The sequence below is a fragment of the Bidens hawaiensis genome, unplaced genomic scaffold (assembly GCF_021521415.1).
Source record: "Bidens hawaiensis isolate Kalapana, Puna unplaced genomic scaffold, B.hawaiensis_p1.1 tig00020805_1, whole genome shotgun sequence".
NCBI lineage: Eukaryota > Viridiplantae > Streptophyta > Magnoliopsida > Asterales > Asteraceae > Bidens > Bidens hawaiensis.
The window spans coordinates 373,783-400,524 of record NW_027493206.1 but is presented as its reverse complement, the minus strand read 5'-3'; the positions used below and the strand labels follow the sequence as shown (position 1 = coordinate 400,524).

Here is a 26,742-nt window from a genome sequence, read left to right as displayed (position 1 = left end):
GTAAAAGATAAACCGATTAGACTTGTATCAGACTCAATAATTATCATTAACCCTTATTATTTCTCAAGCCGCCTATATATGTGATCATCTCAACCCTTTTATAACCAAACAATCCGGCAACCAAACAGGTATCCTCTTTTCTTCACTTTTCGTTTTCTTAGAATAATATTCTAAAAATGTATGTCGCTTCTTCTTCTCCTTCCGACCATTCTGATCATTCCAAGTTATCGGAAATGCAATCACAGAACCTCATCTCTAACCCATTCATGGAGATCTGTAAATTTAAGAATCCCGAAATAGATGATCTCCGGCCACTGTTCCCACCGGAAACCGTTTTCCGACCTTGCCATTCTTTAATCTGATGTGACACCTACTCAAAGACTTGGGTTTGTTTTCTTTTCTAATCGGTTACACGTATCCATTACGCCCTTTTACCCAGAGTTTCTTCGACACCACCAGAATGTCTTATATCCAAGCGATGCCGATGATTTGGAGGGTTTTGCGTACCATCAAGAAGATAATAGAGGAGGAGAGCATCGAGTTCAGTGTCCAGGAGTTATCATACCTCTACAGCTTACCCACTCACGGCTCAAACCGATTCTTCTTGAAATCCAAACCCCGACAGCCTACTCCGATTTCCAAAGTAACTATGGTTCCCTTTCGAGGAATCGGTTCTTTTTCCTTAAACGAAACTCCATCCCTGTTGGGGTTGATTTACCATTAAAGTGGGTTAAAAAGAGTAGGATCCTAGATCCTTGAAAAAGAAACGGTTCAGATTAACTGATCCTTCTTTTAATTGTTTTTCCTTGTTTATTCTTCTTTGCAGTGGACAACTTTGCTTCCTTGGCTAACTTACCTAGAACAAGAGAAAAAGCAAAAAGGTTCTTGCCCTGGATTCCGAAGTTCGAACTTTCTAGGCCAAATTCATTTAGGCTTTTTGTAAAATTGCTTCGGATTCCAACAGCAACATGTCAAGTAAGACTTAAACTTGTATAATTAATTGAATAAAGTAGAAAACTTATTTGTTTCTTGTGCTTTACAGGTGCTCAAAAATCTAACAAGTCTGTCAGCAAGTTCTCTCTAGAGGATATCGTTAGTCTCATAACTCCTCAAGACGTCAAGAAAGAAACTCTAAAGGAAGCTACCACTTCTGAACTAAGAAGCGCGACCACCAGGGCCAAATCCGGAGTAGCCAAAAGGAAAAGACCTTCGGTGCCTGAGAGTCCCTTTGAAATGATCATTGCTGTAAGTATCCTTCATCCTGAAATCCCTTGTTTATGAATCAAGAATCCTTCCAACTTTGTGTAATTATCTGGTACAGGCTGTGAACGCTTCCAAAGACTACCACGAGAAGATCGTTGGCCAACTGGGGGATAGCCTTCTGGCATGGGGAGTGCACCAGTAGCGCAGGACAAATCTCTAGCCAAGCTCACCATGGAGAAAAAACGCTTGGAGGATCTGTTATCCACCACAGAAACCAAGCATCAACAAGAAGTGAAGCAAGCTACCGAGGAGGCAAAAATATGAGCTGCAAGGTCAGTTTTGCAATCCAAGATCAAGATGGTTGCGGAAGCCGGTGATCCTTCTTTCGATAGGTTAGCTTGGGATGTGGAAAAGTCAAAGCAGGCTTTGGTGGAACATGGCGGAGGAGATGACGAAGAGGATGCTGAGATGGCTGATGGAAGCGGAGCTAGCGCGAGTGGAGTGAAGCAGGTGAGGCAGATGAAGGAAAGGAAGCAGCAGTAGGTGAAGAGGAAGTTGCTTAAGAGGGAGATGAAGGATAATATAGACAAGGCTTGAGCCCGTTTTTTTTATTTTGTTGATGTTTTTAAGAATATTTGATAATGGTTTGTACTGAACAATAGTAATTAGGATAAAGGATCCATGATCCTTAAGACAATTTTCGGGGGTAGCAAAGGTGGATGGATCCTCTGTTTGTGGGGATGAATCCTTTGATGCCCATGTTTTTATTTTCCTGCACTCCATGAACAGTTAACAACACCTTCTTAACCATGGTGGATGGTCCATCTTTCAAATGGTGAAATCCGGGTTACGAATTTTGGGTAAGTCCAGGTGACTTATTATTAATAACAACTTAACTTTTATCTATTTGCATGTTGTTTGTTATTCTTAAAGTAAGTTTGATATGGTTTTAGTCTTGTTGAAAGTTCTAAGAAATATCTTTGAGTAAAAAGTTTTAAGGATAGAATATCCTTGTAAAAAATATACTAAGGATCTTGAATCCTTACAAAAAAGAGTTAATAAAAGATTTTAGCCATGTAAATGTAAATTGATAAGTAGAAAGCATACCATAAGATCTAATTAGACCTAAGTTATCATAAGTATTGATCATTCTGTGATCCTTGTAAAAATAAATTAAGGATGTTGAATCTATAAGTGTTGATCCTTCTGTGATCCTCATAATTGAACTTAGGATACCTGATGCAAATAACTTATGATATTAGCTGGGATTAAACCCAACAAACTGAGGACAAGCCTAAATAGACTGGGGACAAGCCCAAATAGACTGGAGACAAGCCCAAATAGACTGGGGACAAGCCCAAATAAACTGGGGATAAGCCCAAATCAGTTGGTGTTAAACTGGGTACAAGCCCAAACAGGGGATTCGCCCAAAGATACGGATGTCAACTGGGGATTTGCCCAAACGAAAGTGACGTGAAAATGCAAAAACCTTAGCTAACATGAAAATGTTAGAAACCTTTGTATTTATATAACATGAAAATGTTATAAACCGGCGGTATAGTGCTTCTACCATAATTCGTAGGATCCTCCATATAGCCGAAGACAACGAAATTCTCAGCCACTAAACGTGTACTGGTCCTGCTACCCCGGACTATATGTTGGATAACGTGTGCTCCAGGCGAGAGTGTAGAAACTCTAATTTATAAGAAAGTTGAAAACCTTTAAACTTTGGAAGATATGAACATCGGGGATCACACGTTAATCGTGGGCTAGGCCATGAAAAATAGCAATGTACCTTAAGATTGAGGGAGAGGTGGCCAACTTCTTAGTCATTGAACCTCTTACTAGAATCATGCATTGTTATTTAAATCTTGGAAAAGACAAACGTTAAGAATATATTATCCGTAAATTAATAAGAAATTGAAACGAATAAGTGATCAGATAGATATTACCAGTTTCAGGATCCTTAATCCTTATGAGGATATTTGATCCTCTAAGGATACTTGATCCTGACTTGAAAAGGTACTTCTTGAGACAAATTGCATTCCATGCCTTTGGTAGTATGTTGCCTTCTATAGTCAGTAGGTGATATGTCCCCTTTCCAACTTCTGGCTCGATCAAGTAAGGGCCTTCCCACTTAGGTGCTAGTTTTTCATCTGCGTGATTAGTTGTATTATGGAAGGCTTTACTCAAAACGAAATCTCCTTCTTGAAATCTCCGAATCCTGATACTCTTGTTGTATGCCCCAGCTAATCTTTGTTGATACGCTACCATTCTGATCTTGGCAAGATCTCTGTGCTCTTCAACGGTATCCAGTTCTTTGAGAAAGATTTCATTATTGGCTTGAGGATCACGGATGCTTGTTCTGGCAGTAGGAACCACCATCACCGTAGGAATTACAGCTTCTAAGCCAAACACCAATGAGAAAGATGTTTGACCTGTTTCCTTCTTGGGTGTTGTCCTGTCAGCCCAAAGAACGTATGGTATCTTATCAGCGTCCCAAATTTTTCTTCAAATTGTTGATAATGATCTTGTTACTTGACTCTGCCTGGCCATTAGCTTGAGGATGCACTGGAGTAGATGTGATCATATTTATTCCCCAACTGTCACAAAAGTTAGTGGTTCTTTTCCCGATAAATTGGGAACCATTGTCACAAATAATTTCCGAAGGAATACCAAATCTAGTAATAATGTTTCTTTTAATGAAGGATATCACCTCTTTTTCGCGAACTTGTACAAAACCTTCTGCTTCTATCCACTTCGAGAAGTAATTAGTCATGGCAAGCATGAACACTTTTCCTCCTGGCGCTTTAGGTAGCTTACCCACAATATCCATGCCCCACTTCATGAAACGCTATGATGAGGATATAGGATACATAGGTCCGCCGGTTCATGCAGAATGTTGGCGTATCTTTGACAAGCATCACACTTCTTTGAGTACTCCAAGGCGTCTCTTGTAACACCCCGTAACCGCAGCGGAAACGTACACGGGATGCAATAATGTCGAACGGTCCAATGTATCTAGGGGCTAACTTCCCCGCCTTTCCAAATCTGACTACTCCTTTCCAAGGTGATACTTTCAAATACACTTTATCACCTTTCTCAAATGATAACGGTTTTCTACGGGTATCGGCATAACTCTTCTGCCGATCCCGTGCGGCCTTCAGATTGTTCTTAATTTCAATGATTTTGCTGGTCGTTTCCTGGACCAGATCTAATCTAATAACCTGTGTGTCGCCCACCTCAGTCCAGCAGAGTGGTGATCGGCACTTCCGTCCATACAATGCTTCGTAAGGTGCTGCCTTTATACTGCTATGGTAACTGTTATTATAGGAAAATTCAACGAGTGGGAGATGTTGATCCCAATTTCCCTTAAAATCCAGTACGCATGCACGAAGCAAATCCTCCAGGGTTTGGATGGTCCTCTCAGACTGACCATCGGTCTGAGGGTGGTAAGCTGTGCTTAGATTAATACGCGTTCCCAGCGCTTCTTGCACAGCTTGCCAAAGCTTGGAGGTGAAATGGCTATCCCGATCGGAGATGATTGAGATGGGTATCCCATGACGAGACACAATTTCATTTATATAAATCTGCGCAAGTCTCTCTGTGGTATAGTTATTTCTAATCGGAATAAAATGTGCCGATTTGGTTAATCGATCAACGACTAACCAAATTGCATCATGTCCTCGGGACGTCTTGGGGAGATGTGTCACAAAATCCATCGTGATCTGCTCCCACTTCCATTCAGGAATTTCCGGTTGTTGTAACATTCCCGAAGGTTTCTGGTGCTCCGCCTTAACCCTCGCACACGTCGTAAACTTGCCGACGTATGTGGCTATATCCTTTTTCATACCCGGCCACCAGTAGAACTCCTTCACATCCTTGTACATCTTATCCGATCCCGGATGTATGGAATATTTCGATTTATGCGCTTCGTCCATGAATAATTCACGAAGGTCATGGAGGGTCGGGATCCAAATCCGATTTTTGAAATAGAGAATTTCGTCCTCGCGCCGTTCGAAATTCTTCTCATTACCGTAAAGTCCTTCTTTTTCCATTTGTTCCTCTTTCAACGCCTCGCGTTGAGCGACTCGAATCAAATCCGAAAGGTTCGACTGGACTATCATCCCCAACGCACGCACTCGTAATGGCTTAACCCGATCCTTCCTACTCAAGGCATCGGCTACGACGTTAGCTTTGCCGGGGTGATAACGGATGTCACAGTCATAGTCGCTTAATAACTCGACCCATCTTCGTTGTCTCATATTCAGTTCTTTCTGATCGAATATGTGTTGCAAACTTTTATGATCGGTGAAGATGGTGCACTTTGTACCATAGAGATAATGTCTCCAGATTTTAAGTGCGAATATAACTGCTCCCAGTTCTAAGTCATGAGTAGTGTAATTTTTCTCGTGTATTTTTAACTGTCGAGAAGCATAGGCTATAACCTTATTATTTTGCATTAACACGCATCCTAACCCTCTCCGGGATGCGTCACAATACACGACAAAACCATCTTCTCCGTCGGGGAGACTTAATATCGGCGCTTGGCACAATCTTTGTTTTAGCGTTTGAAACGCCGTTTCCTGCTCTTCACCCCATTCATACTTTCGATCCTTTTGGGTCAGAAGGGTTAAAGGTTGGGCGATGCTGGAAAAGTTCTCTATAAATCGACGATAATATCCAGCTAAGCCTAAGAAATGGCGGATTTCCTTTGGCGATTTAGGCGCTTGCCAATTATTAACTGCTTCAACCTTACTTGGATCAACGTGTATTCCTTGATGGTTTATAACGTGACCAAGGAATTGCACTTCTTATAACCAGAAGTTACACTTGGAGAATTTTGCATACAACTTCTCCTGATTTAGAAGCTCTAAAATTAATCTTAAGTGTTGCTCGTGCTCTTCTTTACTCATCGAGTATATCAAAATATCGTCAATAAACACGATGACGAATTTATCGAGGTAGGGTTTACAGACTCGATTCATGAGATCCATGAATCCTGCTGGCGCATTTGTTAGCCCGAAAGGCATAACTAAGAACTCGTAATGGCCGTAGCGAGTCCGGAATGCGGTTTTTGGGATATCCTCCTCCTGAATTCTAACCTGATGGTATCCCGATCTAAGATCAATTTTTGAGAAATAGCTCGCACCTTGCAGTTGGTCAAATAGGTCATCAATTCGGGGGAGAGGATACCTATTTCTTATTGTCAACTTGTTCAGCTCCCTTTAATCAATGCACATTCTAAGGCTTCCGTCCTTCTTTTTCACGAATAGTACCGGTGCACCCCACGGGGAATAACTAGGACGTATAAATCCTTTATCCAACAATTCTTGCAATTGGTTGGATAATTCTTGCATCTCTGATGGTGCAAGTCGGTAGGGTGCCCTAGCAACAGGGCCAGCTTGAGGTAATAGATCGATTCTGAATTCGACCTGTCGGGTTGGCGGTAATCCAGGAAGTTCTTCTGGGAAGACTTGTGGAAATTCGCGTACCACTGGAATATCATCCACCCGTTTCTCCTCAGAATCAGTGGCCGTCAAGCTTACTAGATACGCCACACATTCTTGGCGTATGTATTTTAACACCTTGAGGTGGGATATAAATGGTATCATGGTGCCTGACTTTTCTCCTAACACTAGTATCTCTTCGTCATCCGACACCCGGATCTTGACGATTTTCTTTTCACAGTTTATTTCTACTTTGTTGCGTGCTAACCAATCCATTCCCACTATCACGTCAAAACTACCCAATTCTACCGGTAACAAGTCAATCGGAAGGGATTGATCGTTCAGAATAAAAGGGCAATTCCGAACTATTCGATTAACTATCATGGTTTTACCGTTAGCGACTTCTACGGTATAAGGTTCTATGGTCTCACCAATTGGATGGTTTGCTATCGATAGGAATTTAACGGAAACAAAACTCCTATCGGCGCCTGTATCAAATAATACAGAAGCGTAATGATCAGAGACGAGGAATGTACCTGTCACTACACTGGGGTCCTGGCGTGCTTCGTTCGCCCCCATCACAAATGCTCGGCCTCGCGCCGGATTGGACGACGATGCCTGACCCGTAGGTTGCCGCCCATTTCCTCCCTGGTTCAGCTTCGGACAGTTTCTCTTGAAGTGATCTGTGCCACCGCATTCAAAGCAAGCACGACTGGTGGTCATCACTTGATTTCCTTGTGGGTTTTGTTGTCGGGCTGATTGGGTTCTAAATGGCTGCGCACGGATAGGTTGCGGTTGCCGGTTCAAGTTGTTCAGGTTTGTCCTACAACTCGGTGCGTAGTGCCCAATCCTGCCGCACCGGTGGCACACCACCTCTTTGCACATGCCACCATGGTGGTAACCGCATTTCCCACACTTAGGAAACGTTCCCCTCTGCGGTTCTTGCCTTCCGCCTGAACTAGTCATGGCGTAGTTCTGGGCAGTGGGCCTAGCACGTTTACCTTGCTGCTTTTCCTGGATCCTATGGTCATGTGTACCCCGCTTTCCCCCAGCGGACTCTCCCGCCACCTTCAGTGACCCGCTCCTTACGAAATCATACGTGACGATACCAGCTTGCGTCACCGCACCCTCATACGTCTGGTGTCCCCCAGAATTGACTATACTCCTTACAACTGGAGTTAGCCCCCAAATATAACGCTCAACCCTCTTCGACTCTGGGGTGACCAACCATGGTACCAATCGCGACAACTCATTAAACCGGTTTGTATAACCCAAATGGTCTGCCCCCTGCATCTCCAGGTTCCACAACTCATTTTCTAATTTTTGCAATTCGTTTTTCGGGCAGAAATGTTCCAGTACAAGAGCCTTGAGCTCTGTCCAGGTCATGCGGTTTGTCGCCGCCTGACCCCGGGTCTGCACTATCGTGTTCCACCATGTCAAGGCATGGTCCGTGAATGTGCAGGTAGCATACTTAACAACACAATCCTCGGGGCAGTTGCTGACATTCACAACGGATTCTATTTTCTCCATCCACTTAACCAACCCATTTGGTCCTTCAGACCCGCTAAACTCTAGAGGTTTGCACAACATAAAGTCTTTGATCGAACATCCCCTGGATGCACGAATCGGTTCAGTACGGTTCGTCTCTACCGTAGGTATAGGGCCATTACTGTCTGTAACGACCACCCTAGGCGGTGCGTCATTACTCGGAACCGTGTTATCATTCTGTGGAGGATTAACATTTTGTTCCCCGTCATTATTGGTGGTCGTTTGATTGCTCGGAGGGGCTGGATTGGTCGAATTGTTAATACTGGCGGCGATGCGCGATACTATATCCGGTATCGCCGCCTCTAACTGTTGAGCAATCAAACGGCTCACGTCCACTTCCGACAATTGGGCTGAACGTTTTGGTGCCATTCTACACAACATCAAGAAAATATATATAATTAATACAAGTTCCAATCATAAAACACAACAAACATTCCATTCATTAATAAACATTAGTACATATTACGTCCACGTCAGTTCGCATACGTTTCCTGTCATCATTACATAAGTTAAGTTTTCCTACATAGGGCCTATGTCGGCATCATCTCGACATAACCCACAATGGGTCAGTGCTTGAATGATACCCAAAAGTATCTATAACGATATGCCCCAAAAGAGACCCCCCTAAGGACCAGTGGTTGTATTATAACTACCCAAGATTTACTCTATGTTAGCATCACCACTAACTGCTTACATAGAGTATCAAAAAGCGGCCCCTGTCTACTCCCGTCCTAACACAACTAAACACTGTGGTATACCAAACCCACCAACACCGCCACCAACACCACCATCACAGCCAGCATAACCCGGATCCGCGTCTCCATCCGGCCGATCATCCACTGGGAGTATGAGCACTCCCTCTTCAGCTGCGAAATCGCATACTGGTGGTCCAGTACGCAGTCCCCTAGGTACATCCGCCTCTGTACCCCCACCGTCAAGGCGGCGGAGTGCTCATTCACCTGTTCGGTGAGCACTCGTAGCCACGCCGCCGCGTCCCTCTCCTGCCTAGGGAGACCCCACAGAGGTGGAGTCACAGGCTCGGGCTGGGAGCGGGAGGACTCGCCCCTGCGGGTAGCAGGTCTGGGTGGGGGCGAGGTAGGTGGGACCTGCGGAACACTGATCCGCGCCGTGAGGCGGGGTCCGAATCTGGGAGGGATAGGGACGGCCTGTGGTGCGGGTGGGGTAGGAGATCTAGCAATCCTGGCAGGGGAGGACTGGCTAGAGCTCCTAACACTAGCCTCGCTAGGCTCAGAGCTGGATGATACGGGGAGGCTCCCAGAGTTCCCGGAGCTGACTTCCTCCGGGTCCTCCTCCATCGATACACTAGGTGTTCTTGACATTCTAACCTGCACACAAGTTAACAAACATATAGTTCTTTCCATAGTGTAAATCGTAATCAAATTAATATACACTTACTTATACAACTTGACCACACACAATATTATCATATATTTGCACATATGTTGCCAATTTTACCTATTAAAGTCCCCCGTGACTTCCCCTGAATTCCCTCGTGCGGACAAGTCTGTTATTATGTTCCGGACCATAATAACTCACTTGTCCATCCAAGTTCATCCAGACCTCGTCACAATAAATTATTAGTTGATATTCAGATCCTATAACACTTGAGCTACTGGTTATATTTTAGGTATCTTTTAAAGACATCCTAATTCTTTATAACCAATGGCTCTGATACCAAGTTCTGTAACACCCCGTAACCACAGCGGAAACGTACACGGGATGCAACAGACACATCTGATATCAACAGCATTGCTTATAAAGAAAACACCACTACATTAATTTAAACGAATTACATTGTTCCGAGTTTCGTTACCATCTAGGTGTTATCACATAAGTTTTACCGATAGTACATTAACATATTTAATGCAAAATATAGATCCTTAATCTCCCACAAAATAGCACACATCATCAAGCACGTATCACTCATTCCAATTTGGGTGTTCCTAGAAAGCATGTAAAGAAAACGAGTCAACTACAAATAGTTGGTGAGTTTCACTAATTTAAATAAACCATGACAAATCATTTTAATAATCATAAATTAATGATGTAATTATGCTGAGCCTACAAGTGAAAACTCTGTTAACCCAGAAACACATTTAATAACCTCTGGGGACACTGTTAACCCAGAAATATGTTTAATAACCTCTGGGGACACTGTTAACCCAGAAATATGTTTAATAACCTCTGGGGACACTGTTAACCCAGAAATACATTTAATAGCCTCTGGGGACACTGTTAACCCAGAAATACATTTAATAACCTCTGGGGACACTGTTAACCCAGAACACTGTTTCGGGCCTTACAATATTAGCAACTCAGACAATTACCATCTTAGTACATTCCCGTACTATTCCCGTACAATAAACAATATATAAATACATTCATTTCCATGCGATCGGCATGTACTTAAACACTTTGATAAAAACATGCTTTCCGCCCCGGGAAAATATTTAAAACAGTTCAATAAAAAGGGGCTCGTGAAACTCACCTTTTTGGTGAGCAGAGATGTAATACTGGCACGGCTACCTGTCCAGATCTGTAATACGATCCCTAAGTCGTTACTACACAATTTCTATTAATATAACTTAAATTCGTGTTAACCGGTACGTCCGGGGACACTGTTAACCCAGTACCGTACACGATCCGGGGACAATGTTAACCCCGATACACTTCTCAGGACTTAGATTGTGATATTACTTAGAGTTCTTTAGTCAAAACTACCATTAGTTTGTTTTCTCGTTTTGCGTGCCTAGCACGGTTATTCGTCTTTATGTTTTCAAAAATGAGTTTGGCCACATACGACCCGAAAATAGTTGTTATTGATATTTTAATTAAAGTAGTGAAATTAGAGCTCGGTTTAGACACCCCGTTTGGCCGCGGGGCACGTTTCCGTTTTTAATATACCGGAAACGACTAAATCGGGTAAAATTACCCAAATCATCCGAATTACTTTCGGATGATTTATTTTTACTTGATTTACTCAGTTTCATGAAAATAGTCTATTTTTAGGGTTTTTATACACTAGTCAGCTCGCTTAGGCGAACTTTGCCGGTTTACGCGTTTTAAACTTTAAAAGTTTGTTTTTAAGTTCCATTTAGCACAAATAAATATCCGCTTAGTCTCGGATCTTGAAATTTTGCACAAATCAGTTTTTGACAGTAAGGAATTTGATAAAAATATTTCCAGAATTAATTTTTATATTTAACATTTATTTATCTATTTTTAAACATCATTTAAACACCAAATATGTCGAAAATACCAAACGACCTTAGAAAAATCCCAAATTTTTCTGGAATGACTCCTGCCATCCACATAGTTCCCAGTAAATTTTACAGAACCAAAAACTCATTTTTCATACCATTTTCACCAAAACCGAGCTAGAAAACCCTAGAACTCGTTTTACCGAAAAGCCTATTTAGACTTCTCCAATGGATCTGAAATTTTGTGTGTGACTTTTATATGTTATAAAAAGCTTATCTAAATATTTCCAGAATTTTTCATGATGTTTAGCTATTTTTCACCATTTTTAGCCAAAACCGAGCATTAAATTCACCAAATATTCATCCTTTATCCAAAAATTACCAAAATTTCACAGATCTCATATTTTCATGTGTAGATCATCTCTGTAAAATTTCATGACTCAAATCTAAGTCTACCACAATCTGTCCAAATCTTACAAATCATACGAAAAACCGAACTACCTTGTGTTTCTAGCTTTAGATCGCAAAGATATTGCTTTCTAGCCTTTGCTAGCAACTAGATACAACACCTACAAACACAACAACACCACACCAAGCAAGTTATACCCACAATCAAGCCATTTCATTCATGGTTTCGGTTAAGACATCAAAACAAAGATTTTAACCGTAAAAATTCGTTTTTGACTCTTTTAACTCTTTTCTTGGACCAAGATCCCTTGTATAACTTGTATACATCACTTGATCATGCAAGAATCGGTTTCATCTCGGGTTTTCAACCATTTTTCATTTGAAACCTCATTTTCTCAAGATCATGGAATCAAAACTATGAATTAATCATTATAACCATGTTTTTACCTTGTGTTTCTTGCTTAAAAATCAAGGATTTAGGATGAATGTGTAAAGGGTTGAGAGGATTTGGAGAGTTGGAATGTAGAAAAAAGAAAATGAAGTGTGTGTGTGTACCCATGGACCGATCGGTCCATGTATGGTGGGGGGGGCCCACATCTCCAACCATGGCCACACATTTGGATTGTGTAATCCGGATAATGTTGTGGATAATTCGTTTTTCGGTTAAACACTTAATTCGGCTTAAAACGAGGCTAAAACGGTCGTTTTTCGGCTTAAAAATAAAATTTATATAAAACCGATTTAAAATCTTTAAAAACTTAAACCATGACATTTATTGACTCAACACATCATATTGTCGGTCATTGGGCATCTTTTTCGGCTTGATCGATCGTCTCTTGCTTGGTTTGATGTTAAAGGTTTCGGTTAACGTACCGACGTACTAATAAATCGAAATCCTTTTTCTGTGTTATAATTCACTTATCCCGAAGCCTTAATACTTCGTAAACCTTACTAAACATCATATATTTCATCTATGACGTAATCCCCGATTCATTCGGGTTTCAATAATCGTTCATCGGTTAATCGTAATTCCAATACGACTAACTGTACATTCGAGTATAATTCGTACTGGGAATCTTATATACTCGTACAAACACATTATAATTCATATATTTAGTATTAAATAACACATAAATGGTATATTCCGGCTAGGGTATACCTGAATTTGCCGGAATCGTTACATCTCTCTTCATGGCTGTCCAAAAGTATCCTGTTCTTTGAATCCTAGAGAATAGGGCTCTACCTCCGGTGTGATTACCACATTCTCCTTCGTGAAAGTCTTTAAGCACCTCTTGGATTTCAGGTTTGTCAATACACCTCAAGTATGGACCTGCAAGAGATTTCCTATACAGAATATCATGTAATAAAATGTATTTGTGATACCTTAAGTTTGATGGATTTGGGATTCTCTGTGGTAGTAATCTCTCCATTTTGATTGAATTTCTTTATCGGGAGGATCCAGGATCCTTGATTATTTGAGGATCATGGATCCCTAAGCACAATCTCTTTGTTGGTTGTTATCTCCATAATTTATTGTTCTCCTATTTCTGGTGAGAGTATATGGAAGATCGGGATCTTCGTAGCTTCTGGAATCATCAATAATGAAGCTAAATTCGCCAAGGCATCTGCCCTATCATTTTCTTCCCTTGGTACCTGTATAATACTAAAAGAATTGAATAACTATGACAGTTCTTTCACAATATATAGATATTTGATTAGTTTTTACCAGTCATTAAAGTGGTTAGCTATTAATTGTAGGACCGATTCGGGACTCGGTTTCCTAACGATTCACGGGGCAACGTGTTAGAGTGCGGAATCCTCTAACACGGCGATTCGGTGGTGATCAACGGGCACGTAGGTACGATTCCTAAAGGAGTTTGACGCCTAGGATTGGAGGAAACGACCAAGAACACGAAGAACGCTTGAGAGAGTTTCTGGAGGCTGCTGGTTCTGTGATTTACGTGAGTGTGTGTTCTGTTCAGAAGCCCCTGTGAAATTTCCTAAGTAACGTTTATATATCGAAAACTGGTTCGATCGAATGAGATACCCATTCGATCGAATGAGATCTGGTTCGATCGAATCAGTCACTGATTCGATCGAATCAGCTTCGTTTGACATTTTCAGTACGTTAACTTGGTTTCACGATCGTTGGTTTCTTGTTGAACCAACCTGATAGAACTGGGGACATACATGTGACATTTCATGTCCTAATAAACTCCCCCTTGGAGCCAGTTCTATTTGATTGTAACCAATCGAGTTCTCTTGCTCGACCGTAACTCCCCCTTGGAGTTATCTCACTCTCTCTTTTCTCAAAACTAGTGGTGCATACGTTGCATCCACAAACTCCTTACTTCATGGAGTTCTCTCTTTATCAAATGGTACAGTCAGTCAGACTTACCATAGGTTCCGCATATCCTGAGACGCTGTCAATTGGAATTTTGGATTAATATTTAAGCACAATTGTATTAGATTTGCAAAATTGACATTTAAAGCATAATCTATCACAATATTCCAAATCATATTTTATTCAATTCAACACAATTACAATCAGAAGATTTAACTTTGAATTACAACAAGAAACAAGATAAACGATAGACATGACAATTAATCTTTAGTTTCTTGGGCATACTTCTTCTGTTGTTCTTTCCAATTTGATCCTGCATGTATGTCATAGGCAAAGCAAATCCTAATGACATTTCTGTACGTTAACGCTTGCTCTATGTCTTCGGGAGCGTAAAGAATCTTTGTCTTGTACAACGTATAGACATCCTCCTTTGACAAATTTGTGAGCCACATTGGATCAAAAATACGAATTGTGCTCCAGTTTCCATAGTCATTGAGCACAATAACTGCCTCATGCAGTCTTCCATCATAGTACCAATGCCTGAATGATTTGTAGAAGTCCTGCTTCATCTTTCTAAGAGGAATCTTCTTCATTGTGAGTGGTGGCATGTACTTCAAAATAACTTTTGGCCTGTTGGTGATCGGATCGATCTCCTTTTTGCTTAGATATCTCTTCGGCCTTTGTGGTGTGATCATCTTCCATTTTGTGTTGTACTCTTTTCGCAACACATTCTGATAATACGTGGCAAATGGAGATGAGTTGGCGTATAGCAGATCAAGATAATTCAGACGGTTCAGATCATGAGTAGGAAGGGTCTTCAAATCAGTAATACGTTGAAAGTATTCAACCCCCCTTTCTCTCTTGACAGCTACGCAGTTAAGATCCTTCAGACATGCCCAAGCGATAATTTCTCCTGAAGTTCTGCGACCCTTCATTTTATATGACGTTGTATGAGGAATGGTCGGCTTCGCTTGTTGTCTGGATCTTATCTTCTCAAGAATAGCATTGAATGCTTTCTTGCATTCCTCGGTTTTCTCTAAAAATTCGGCTTGAACCGCTTCAGAAGGCTGTTCCATATTGTTTGACCTTTCTTCAGCCTTTTTCTGCATTTCCTCCTCTGTTACATTTTGGAAGAAACTTGCAAAGTTAGGAAGATCGTCATTTTGAGACGTATAGTATTCAGGGTACTCTTCCTTTGACAAGTCTTCCATTTCAACGTCATCAAATTGAGAGGGATCGACGTGTGAGGGATCAGTGGCCGTAGATGATGATGATTCAGGTGTAGCAGCAGAAGAAGACGTTTGTTCGGTTGGAGGCAAAGCCAGATACTTGCCTGTTTCTACGTTGGATAACTCAAACATTTGTTCCAATTCTTCTTCTGTGAAATTATGAGAAATTTCACCTTCTTCCAAGTCTCCACTTGCGAAGTTTCGCTGCTCATTTGGATTGTCCAGTAGAAACGTGAAAAATTCTGCTGCTGTTTTTGATTGCAGCGGTTGGACATTAAACGGATCATCATCACCTGTTTGATTAAACAACCACAATGTAACAACAATTTTAAGTAAACATATGTAATATCATAAACATGAAATACAATATCATTACATATGAAACTGAGTTTATACAAAAATCATCATTTAACAAGATTTAACATTTAAATCCTCACTACATTCACTCAACTCACTCTTTAGTACCTTCACCTCCATCATCTGAAGAGTCAAGTTCATCTGTGTCCACATCAACATTTGTTGGACCTTCCAAACGTAGAACATCTCCTTTCAATTCTGTTACTTTCGCCTCAAGGCTTAGATTCGACTCTCGTAGTTCCTTGATAGAAGAGCCCTGTTCGGCGACAGTCGCATTCAGCTGAGTGTTTTCAATTCTGAGCATGTCGTTTTCGGCTTGAAGTTTGGCAATCTGCTCATCTTTCAGTCGATTTTGCTCTTCTTGCCGTCTATTCAGCTCTTCTTGCTCAGTCTTGAACATGAACATCTTCATCATTGCCTTGTGAAAATCAGCTAGTTCTGTTGCAACCTGAGGAGGTATAGACATTTCTGGTTGAGGTTGAGTAGTCGGTTGTGGTGCTGATTGTGGTGCTGGTTGTGGTGCTGGTTGCTGTGGTGGTGGTGGTGCTTGTTGAACGGGAGGAGCAGCAGACGAAGTCCCAACTGATTGTAACGGTGGAGGACGTGGGAGATCAGAAAATAGACTACGATACTTCCTTGTAACCTTCTTCTTTTGCCTCTTCGCAAGCCTTTCTTCGCCCGCAATTATATCGGCCAGTTGCTCCTCGGCCCTAACCTCACCAGCAAAGTGCACATCCGATGCACTTGCTTCATCACCAGCATCCAGATCTTCAGCGTTAAAGAATGAATCAGCCTCTTTTTCGGCATCTGTTCTGGTGTCTGCCGGTACCGCCTCCTCCTCAGTGTCAGACTCGTCGCTGGTTTTCTGATAAGGTAAGTTCTCGACGTCTGAATCACTGGCGGCTTTCCTCCACTTCCTCTTCGGAGGAGCCTTGTAAGACTGATTTGCCACGTGCCCAAAACACCTTTTGTGTGGTGGCCTTGTGGGGCGGTCCTTGTATGATTTTAATCGATTGAGGGTTTCGTTCTTCATGTGGTCCAGTTTCACCACATCACCCTCATTTTCTTTCAGTAAACCCGGAGCTTGACTATCGACGATCATTTGCACAAATCGCGGGTACTGTAGAAACTTCTCACCCGCCCCTTGTTTTATTGTAAGATTCTCCACCATATGGCTGAAGGTCATCTGCGAGAAGTTGTAGGGGCGGTTCATCACTAATGCAGCCATTGTAAACTGCATGCTTTCCCTCAATTTGTCAAAACTTGTTCTTTGAGGCCCTAAGCAGTGCATCACCACGTGTGCCAGATATTTGAACTCTGGACACAGATTGGCTTTATGGAGTAGACCGGCATTTAGGTCACCATCGTACTTCATTCTGGCAAAACAGCCTCTGGTTCCAGCAGGATGTAACACAGTAGGATCTGAATCAGAATCAACAAACCCACAGACTTCCCTGAGGATTTGGGCAGATACAACAATTTCGTGCCCTCTAACAGTGGAGCGAATTACCGACGGCACAGCTGTTTTGTCGTGCGAGGCATTCCTCCAGAATTCCTGTTGAACTGACATGATGGGTTCTACTACCCTAGAGATAGGTCCGTGAATCCTGGACCGTTTCAGAAATTTGATCATGGTTGCAAAGTCTTTCCCATGGCTTGCCTTCTCGTCAAGAAAGGCTACAATGTTGTGCTTGATTGATGTTTTGAAAGGCACAAAAACTTCTGCAACTTCAGCCATTTTATCTGCAAACATAAACGTGTTAGAACGAACAGATATCGAAAAGACTGAATGCGTTTAACATTTTCAAACTTTCTGGACTGGTTCAATCGAATGAGTAATGATTCGATCGAATGAGCTACTCATTCGATCGAGTGAGATCTAGTTCGATCACAGACAGTCGAATGAGATAGATTTCACCTTTGACCTCTGATTCGATCGAACTACTGACCGAATAAGTCTCATTCGATCGAACAAGAGACTCGTTCGACCGAATAGACTGATTCGACTCCTTCAAACAGCAGCCCAGAATGTGAAGAATCCCGATCGAAATTTTCGATCGTTTACACGATACACAACACACAGATAGCAACATTAAACTTTTATCAACATTAAACTACAAGTTTTAAACGGTTAAAAACAGTTTATTGTGTGTTTCTTTCTAATGTCCGATTCCGAGAACAAAACGACCAAAAACTTGATCAAAACACGGTTATAATCCAAAAAATCTTACATATTTGTGATGTACGAGAAAAACCGAGTAAGATGAATGGATCAAAACGAGGGATTCGCGAAAACGATTTTGAGAGCAATTTTCTGTAAAATTTTTCAAACTATTCTGACCGATCGAATGAGTCTGAGTATTTATACTGTTTCTAGACTCATTCGATCGAATGAGATGTCATTCGATCGACAGGACTTGTTCGATTGGACCAATCGATCGAATAAGTCTCTCGCAACAACTCTCATTCTCACAACAACTGACTCGATCGAATCGTCTCATTCGATCGATTTACTCGATCGAATAGCCACATATTCGATCGAATGAGGAAAAAAAACTTTGAAAAAATAAACTTTTAAACTTTTTATTCCCCGCCATCGATCGTGGTGCCTTTGAACCTGCAAGAAAACATAAACTTTTGACACTTGGTTAGTTTTCTTAGACATTTTCCGATAATGAGAGCTTAGTTCCTACAGAACATATAGACCATAAAACATTAGTAAACACATGGAAAAATATCAGGCACAACCATCTTTGGGTTTTCTTGCCACTTCTTCTTTCTTTCATGCACAGCCGGTTGCGCAGATAAACATTTAGCAACCTGCATGAAGTTTTCTTTCATTCCTACACACTGGATAAACATTTAGTAGGAATAGACAGGGATCAGACTACCTGTCACGATGATTTCTCATCGATTTTCAAACAAACCGAACTAAATAAAATGAAAAATAAATAGAAATAAAATCTTTTTGATTTTTTTTTTTTTAAAAGTATTTATAGGGAGGGACAGGGATCAGACTACCTGTCACTGGATGATTTCTCATCAACATTAAAGCAGAATAAAAATAAAAATAATTCAGAATAAAAATCTTTTTGAATTTTTATAATATTCAAATTGAAATAAGCAATTGTACAAAATTTAAAGTACAATATTTTTGGTTGAGAATGATCTATAATAAGAAATCATACAGACTTATTTGACTATCTACTGAGACTTATCGTGATTTTTCACATGTTTTTGATTTTTCTGAATAAAAGAGTATACAATATTAATCTAGACATAATGAACATTCTTTTTGTGAGAAAGATCCGAACATGGGATCAGTACTGACATTGTAGCACTCAGTAAGTTCAATATAATTTCTTTTGGTCGATACATATTACCGATGCGATTATGGGTATATTTGTCCATTTAAACTTAAACAAACATCCTCTCGTCTGTCAATGACCATTTGATAATTGCTTTAATCATATTTCTATGATAATTGCTTGTGATCACAGCTATGTGTCCCACCATATTTTTGATTGACTCATGTAGGACCTCACAACATATTGAACAGTCAAATCGGCGCATCTTATTTTTGACAAACGACCATAAGCTTATAGGATCCCCTTTGTTCGCTTTTCATCAAATTTTGTTGCTTTTCACATTCTTGCGAATTTAATTAGCAACTTGATGATTTTATCATGTTTTCACATACGTGTTCGGTATTCATCTACTTGTCCCAAAATCATTTATTTTTTTTTTTTCAGGAGATATCCAAGTTATCAGCGCTGTCCAGGTCGATACTTACGTATCACAGAGGGAGATAATAACTTTAGATATACCAGCATGGAAGAGCGCTGTCCAGGTCGATACTTACGTATCACAGAGGGAGATCATTCCAAAACCGGTGGAGCATAAGATATTTAATACAGATATCCAAGTTATCAGCGCTGTCCAGGTCGATACTTACGTATCACAGAGGGAGATAATAACTTTAGATATTCCAGCATGGAAGAGCGCTGTCCAGGTCGATACTTACGTATCACAGAGGGAGATCATTCCAAAGCCGGTGAAGTATAAAATATTTAATACTCCTCCTTAATCAACGTTTAAAGCATATGATTTAGAAGGGACTTTCGATGAAAGCAGACCTGCAACACGAAGATCTAACATTCTTTAAGAATTTAGGTTTTGGGGGAACCAATTTGGGCCGATGGTAATTCATGTACGCGTGATAAGACATATCCTCAATTGATATTGGTCTTTAGACAGTGACGTCTCGTCAATTTATCTTAGATGTACACCCATAGCTGACAATCTAAATGATTTAGATAGGTCAAATCCAGACTCAATTCAGTAAGATAAGCCTACCAATATATCACATTAGTACTATGCATGACCAATTTTTCACTTTATATCTTTTTAACATCATGCTACTGTCAGTGTGCCATCACTTCCCAAAGGTTGGATACAATTTCTCATTTTCTGATTATTTGAATGTTTTTTGGATTTTTTTTTCAATATAAGGAAAATGAAAATAAGCTATACAGAAATGAAAATCTTTTTGATGTCTCAGTATGATAGCGTCTGTGTACTATCATCTTTCTTGTAACAAGATCAACTTCTCAAAATTTTAAAATTTTTGATGTTTTTGGGTTTTTGTATTTTATATTGTTTTTGGTTTTTCTTGCCTTTTTTTTTTTTTTTTTTTTTTTTTTTTAACTTCAATCGCCCCGATCAGTTCAGTCGTCAGGTTAACGGCTCGGATCGTCTCGGTCCCAACTGAACCGGCTCTGATACCACTTTGTAGGACCGATTCGGGACTCGGTTTCCCAACGATTCACGGGGGCAACGTGTTAGAGTGCGGAATCCTCTAACACGGCGATTCGGTGGTGATCAACGGGCACGTAGGTACGATTCCTAAAGGAGTTTGACGCCTAGGATTGGAGGAAACGACCAAGAACACGAAGAACGCTTGAGAGAGTTTCTGGAGGCTGCTGGTTCTGTGATTTACGTGAGTGTGTGTTCTGTTCAGAAGCCCCTGTGAAATTTCCTAAGTAACGTTTATATATCGAAAACTGGTTCGATCGAATGAGATACCCATTCGATCGAATGAGATCTGGTTCGATCGAATCAGTCACTGATTCGATCGAATCAGCTTCGTTTGACATTTTCAGTACGTTAACTTGGTTTCACGATCGTTGGTTTCTTGTTGAACCAACCTGATAGAACTGGGGACATACATGTGACATTTCATGTCCTAACATTAATAATGAATCTATATACACCTGAAGATACCTGATCCTCATGAGTTTAGCTAGTTGCAAACCTGCGATCAGAGCTTCATACTCTGCTTCATTATTTGTGGCTTGAAACTCACAGGCTATAGACGGGGGGTATTATGTCCCCCTGTGGCGATTTTAGTAAGATACCTAATCCTGTTCCTCTTACGTTGGAAGCTCCATCTGTGAAGAGGATCCTAGGTTCCTTGGTTTCTACTAGTTGTTAAACCTCCAAGTCAGCTTCCTTCTACATGTCACTACTGAAATCAGCCACAAAGTCCGCGAGCACCTGTGACTTAATGGTTGTTTAGGTCTCATACTGAATATCATATGCACTGAGCTTCATAGCCCACTTGGCCATCCTCATAATTTTGGCTTTCTAAGCACATTCTTAACAAGATAATTAGTTCTCAAAATAATAGTATGTGTTTCAAAGTAATGCCTTAACTTAGTAGAAGCCATAATAAGTGCAAGAATTAATTTTTCTAAATGAGAATGCCCGGCTTCAGCATCTAGAAGACTTTTACTTACATAATAAACATGATGTTGCTCACCTTCATGATCCTTTGCAAGGATAGCACTTACTGCATTTTCCGAGACATCTAGGTACAAGGATAAGGGTTCTCCATCCACCGGCTTAATTAATGCTGGTGCTGAGGATAAGTAATCTTTTAAGGCTTTGAGTGCAGTCTCATGCCTCTCCGTCCACTCGAACTTTTTATTCTTTCTAAGTATATCATAAAAATCCTCACACTTCTCTGAGGATCGAGAGATGAACATATTCAATAGTATCTAGGTCTTCGAGAAGGATTTCATTATTGGCTTGAGGATAACGAATGCTTGTTCTAGCAGTAGAAACCACCATCTCCGTAAGAACTACAGCTTCTGAGCCAAACACCAATGCGAAAGGTGTTTGACCTGTTGCATTCTTGGGTGTTGTCCTGTCAGCCCAAAGAACGTATGGTAGCTCTTCAGCCCATTTACCCTTCTTGGATCCCAACGTTTTCTTTAAATTGTTGATAATGATCTTGTTACTTGACTCTGCCTGGCCATTAGCTTGAGGATGCACTGGAGTAGATGTGATCATCTTTATTCCCCAACTGTCACAAAAGTTAGTGGTTCTTTTCCCGATAAACTGGGAACCATTGTCACTAATAATTTCCGAAGGAATACCAAATCTAGTAATAATGTTTTTTTTAATGAAGGAAATCACCTCTTTTTCGCGGACTTGTATAAAAGCTTCTGCTTCTATCCACTTCGAGAAATAATCAGTCATGGCAAGCATGAACACTTTTCCTTCTGGCGCTTTAGGTAGCGTACCCACAATATCCATGCCCCACTTCATGAAATTCCATGATGAGGATATAGGATACATAGGCTCCGCCGCCTGGTGTAGAATGTTGGCGTGTCTTTGACAAGCATCACACTTCTTTGAGTACTCCATGGCGTCTCTCTTCATGCTTGATCAGCCGTTACTGCAACAAACGAGTTAAGTTAACAATCATTTATTTAATTTAGATAATAAACATAAGTTTTTGAGGGCACATATTGAATTCCCAAGACATCACGGACCAATTAAGACAGAAACAGATTATATGGACTATAAATGAAAAAAAATAGTGATTTTAAAATAATTTTCGGTCCACATGAGAGTTTTCAATCCACACTGATATATCACGGTCCATAAGGAGTTTTCTGTCCAATCCCACCGAGAACAAGGAGTTCTCGGTCAACAATAAGAGATCTTGGTCAAACAAACTCAACCGAGAACTCTTGGTTTGACCAAGATTTTTCGGTCAAGCTAACTGGAAAGAACACCCTTGAGTTCTTCTTCGTTATTCGTGTCATCTTCTCCAGAAGAACCAAATCACCATGGACCAAGAACCTGCAACTAACTCTCAAAACCCTAACAACGGTCTCAGCCAAATCGAATGTCCAACATAATACGAGTTTATTGTATGAATCATCAAACAAAACCCAAGCAAGTATCGATATCTAACCCACAAAATATCGAACATATCATCCATCGATCCCTTACCTGTTAGTGAACAAAGAGTAATCAACAAGCAAACACACGATCAGATTCAACTCGATTAGCTAGAGGGGTTAGGGTTTTCGGCCAGGAGATTAGAGAGAAGATATTTGCAATGAAATATCAAAAATGGAGATTTGAAATGTTTTTAAGTCCCCAAGTACAGACGGGCCGAGAACCCAGATGGACCCCAATCGAATAAAACAGGCCCAAAAAATATATTTTGCCCAAATCAAAGTTATCATACAAGCTATAGACAAACCTTAGGCCCAACACGTTTTAACCATGAACAAAAATAACCCTTTTATAGCACTTGTTCCGATGAGAGTAATTTTGAGGTGAAAATAAAATAAAATAAAATAAAATTAAACAAAATAGCTAAAATCAAAAGAAAATTAGAAGAAACACAAAAAAAATAACATGAAACACCGGTGTTCTTGTAATTTAACAAAATTTATGATCAAATTTCAGTTTTCGATAAGAAATGCCGCCATTATGAAAAGATCCGAACATGGAATCGACGCTGTTGTGCTGGGTAACTGCTAGTTTTCGACATGTGATGTACTTCTTGGGTTGTGCCTCTGATGCACCTTGGCTAGCGGAGACTCCATTTGAATCTCCTTGTCCACCTGCTCCTCTCCATCAACTGCAGGCTCTTCAATGACTCCTCCTCTAGTCGCCTCCAGAATCATGAGCTCGTTGCTTGCCCCTGCACCGCTCCTCGTCGTCACAACATTCACGAATCCCTTTGAGTTTTGCTCAGTACCGCTCGGAAGTGTTTATGGCGACCTCTCATTTAGAAGACTTGCCATTTCTCCCATCTGCCGCTCGAGACTTTGAATTGACGCTCCTGATTTTGTATAATTGACTCGTGCTCCCGAAATTTTTCTTGGGTCTCTTTGTGATAGGAGTCCTCTCAAGTCATGAGTAGTGACAACATTTGTGTATGTTGTGCCATCATCACCTCTAATGTGGGCTTCTTCTTTCCTCTACTCGCTCCCTCACCGGAATCTTGGAATTAACTCTGACGCTGTTGGAAGTCGGAATGATTTTCGTTCCTCCATTTGGAATTTTGATTGCCTCTCCACCCCGAATTATAAGAATTGAAAGAATTTTAGTTTTGGTTCGGATTACTAACAAAGTCTACCACCTCCTCCTGGAAACATACAGGGCACTGAACAACATCATGCCCTCCTCTACAAATCTCGCACAACTTACTCTACACCAACAAGTCCCTCACAATCTCCGACAATGCCACAACCTGTGCCGCGAGTGCGGTGTTCGTGCCAACCGAATGCATTCCGCGTGATATGGAGCCGACGGTCTTAGTGCTCTTAGCCGGTGGTCGCTGGTATCCACTCATGGTTAACCAGTTAAACAAAGCAATGCACTCATCGGTATCCTTCTTCGTCAACAAATTTCCTCCCACATCCGTGTCAAGCATACTATGCGTCGCGTACGTCACCCCGTTATAGAACTTCTCAATAACTGCCCAGTCTTGTAGGCCATGGTTCGGACATAAAGCAAGTAGATTTTTGAATCTCTCCCATGCCTCGTAGAAACTCTCGGATTCCTCCATCTGAAAAGAATGAATCTGATTTTGGAAACGAGCGACCTTAGCCGGAGAATCGTATTTCTTAAGAAACTAGGTCTGCATGGCGGCCAAAGTAGCTTGATGGCGTCTTCTGTTACGCCAGCAAAATGAAAAGTGTCGCAAATACGCGTAATGCGAATGAGATGAGAATGGGGGTTTTGTTTGGAGCAACCCGTGAAATTGAGCAGAACGTGAGATGGTGTTTAGAATGTTCGATGGAATCTTCCATGTCGTGTTAACTGTGATGGCTGGTGGAGCAATGCTGGATCTCGCGCCCGCATTGACCGGACGAGCCCGGTCTGCAACTGCCCTCCTCTACGGTGCATTGGTCATAACCCTATCCCTAACGACGGATTCAGAAAAAGAAGGAGAAGAGGATGTATTACCAATAGATGAAGAAGAACTGGAAGACAGTCTAGTACGAAGTCTCTCATGCAACTCTCTCTCTGGTTCAGAAAATCCTTCATATTCAGGCGGTCCTAGAGATCAGGTTTGTCGCATACAACTATTAAAATAAATAAAAGAAACTAAAATTGGCTAAACTATTTTAGCTAACAAACAAAGCAAAAGAAAAAACAAGTAGCCAAGAAGATTGGTCCTAACTCGAGTCGTTCTCAATATGCCTCAAACCGTGTCCCCAACAACGGCGCCAAAAACTTGATGTGTGTCTATAGAGTAGTACTTCTTTTTATGGGATTCATAACTAAGCTTTAAATATAAAACGAATATTCCTAATAACACCACACACAACCAGCAAGTGTACCGATCACAAGTAGCATATGACATGATATGTCTTAAGGGAGATTGGAATATTCCCACCACTCCTTTGAAATGGCTAAGTATGGATATCGAGCACACTTTGACATCCGAGCAAGGTTTTACTTGTCCTAGAAACGTATTTTGCTTTTCGGGCAAGGTTATCTTCTTGAAGTCTTCTTAAGTGATAATCCGAACAGTGTTCACTTTGTCTAGCAGAGGTGTTCTTCAAGTTGAGCATAGTTTGCTTACCAGCAAACCCTTGACTAAACCAATCTTTTGAAGCCAAGTATTTGAAAGATCTAGCAAGGTTTCAGTAATAAACAGTAGTCCGAGCATGCGTGATGAAAGTTGATCAAGAAATATTCTAAGTACTTTCTCTAGCAAGGTTAAACTCCGAGCAAGCTACAATGCTCATAGCACAAGTCAAATAGTGTTCCTAGCACACTTGAGTTTGCTTAATAAGTTATCATTTAACATAGAGTTGAAGGGATTCATGAAGAACAGTTTGTTCGTAGCACCATATCGAGCAAAGTTTTCTATGGTCAAGAAGATTGAAGTCTGCTAGGTATGTATTTTCTAAGGAAAATACTCTAAGTAAAGTCTACCCGGAGAACTGTTTACCAGCATACTTCAAGGTTACCAGGTCTGCTCGAAGAAGACAAAAGACACAAAATCTGCTCGGAAGACCTATTTTTACACTTAGAATGATTTGTAATATGTTTTATGATTACGTATCAATCATTAGGAAGTAAAGTCTACCCGGAGAACTGTTTACCAGCATACTTCAAGGTTACCAGGTCTGCTCGAAGAAGACAAAAGACACAAAATCTGCTCGGAAGACCTATTTTTACACTTAGAATGATTTGTAATATGTTTTATGATTACGTATCAATCATTAGGGCTTCTAGAAGGAATGACAACTGTCAGGAGGCTGGCCTATAAATAGAATAATCTAGGGCACGCCTCCTACGGACGAATTTTGCCGCTTTACACTTTTCAGACCTACGAAATATTTTCTGATTTGAGTGTGACGGCTGTCCTAAGATAAGTACGGATAAACATTCCTTACAAGAAACCCTAATTGATTTACATTTATATGAAACTTTCTATAAATGGAAATCTTTTGAGTTATTGTTTGTGTTTGTTACATTTAATAAACTTTAAGCAACATATAGTGTTTGTTAGTGATTCTGCCGTTAACAAACGTCTATTCTTACCTTAAATAGCAAAGTCATCAACCTTCTTGTCGACACATCATTGTGTGGGTTGTGACATTTATTGTGATTTGAGTGATCAATACGAGACCGACACTAAGAAGTCCGAGTATCGA

The 26,742-nt window shown here is 40.7% G+C and overlaps 1 protein-coding gene across 1 annotated transcript in view; it reads left to right on the top strand.

Annotated features, from left to right (window-relative positions):
- The first annotated feature begins 1,560 nt into the window (after window positions 1-1,560).
- LOC143561817 (uncharacterized) overlaps window positions 1,561-26,742 on the top strand; it is a 39,109-nt gene continuing 13,927 nt past the window's right edge. Inside the window, exon 1 of the mRNA XM_077049791.1 lies at window positions 1,561-1,713. Coding sequence (XP_076905906.1) covers window positions 1,561-1,713 — 153 coding nt within the window. The remainder of the gene's footprint in view (window positions 1,714-26,742) is intronic.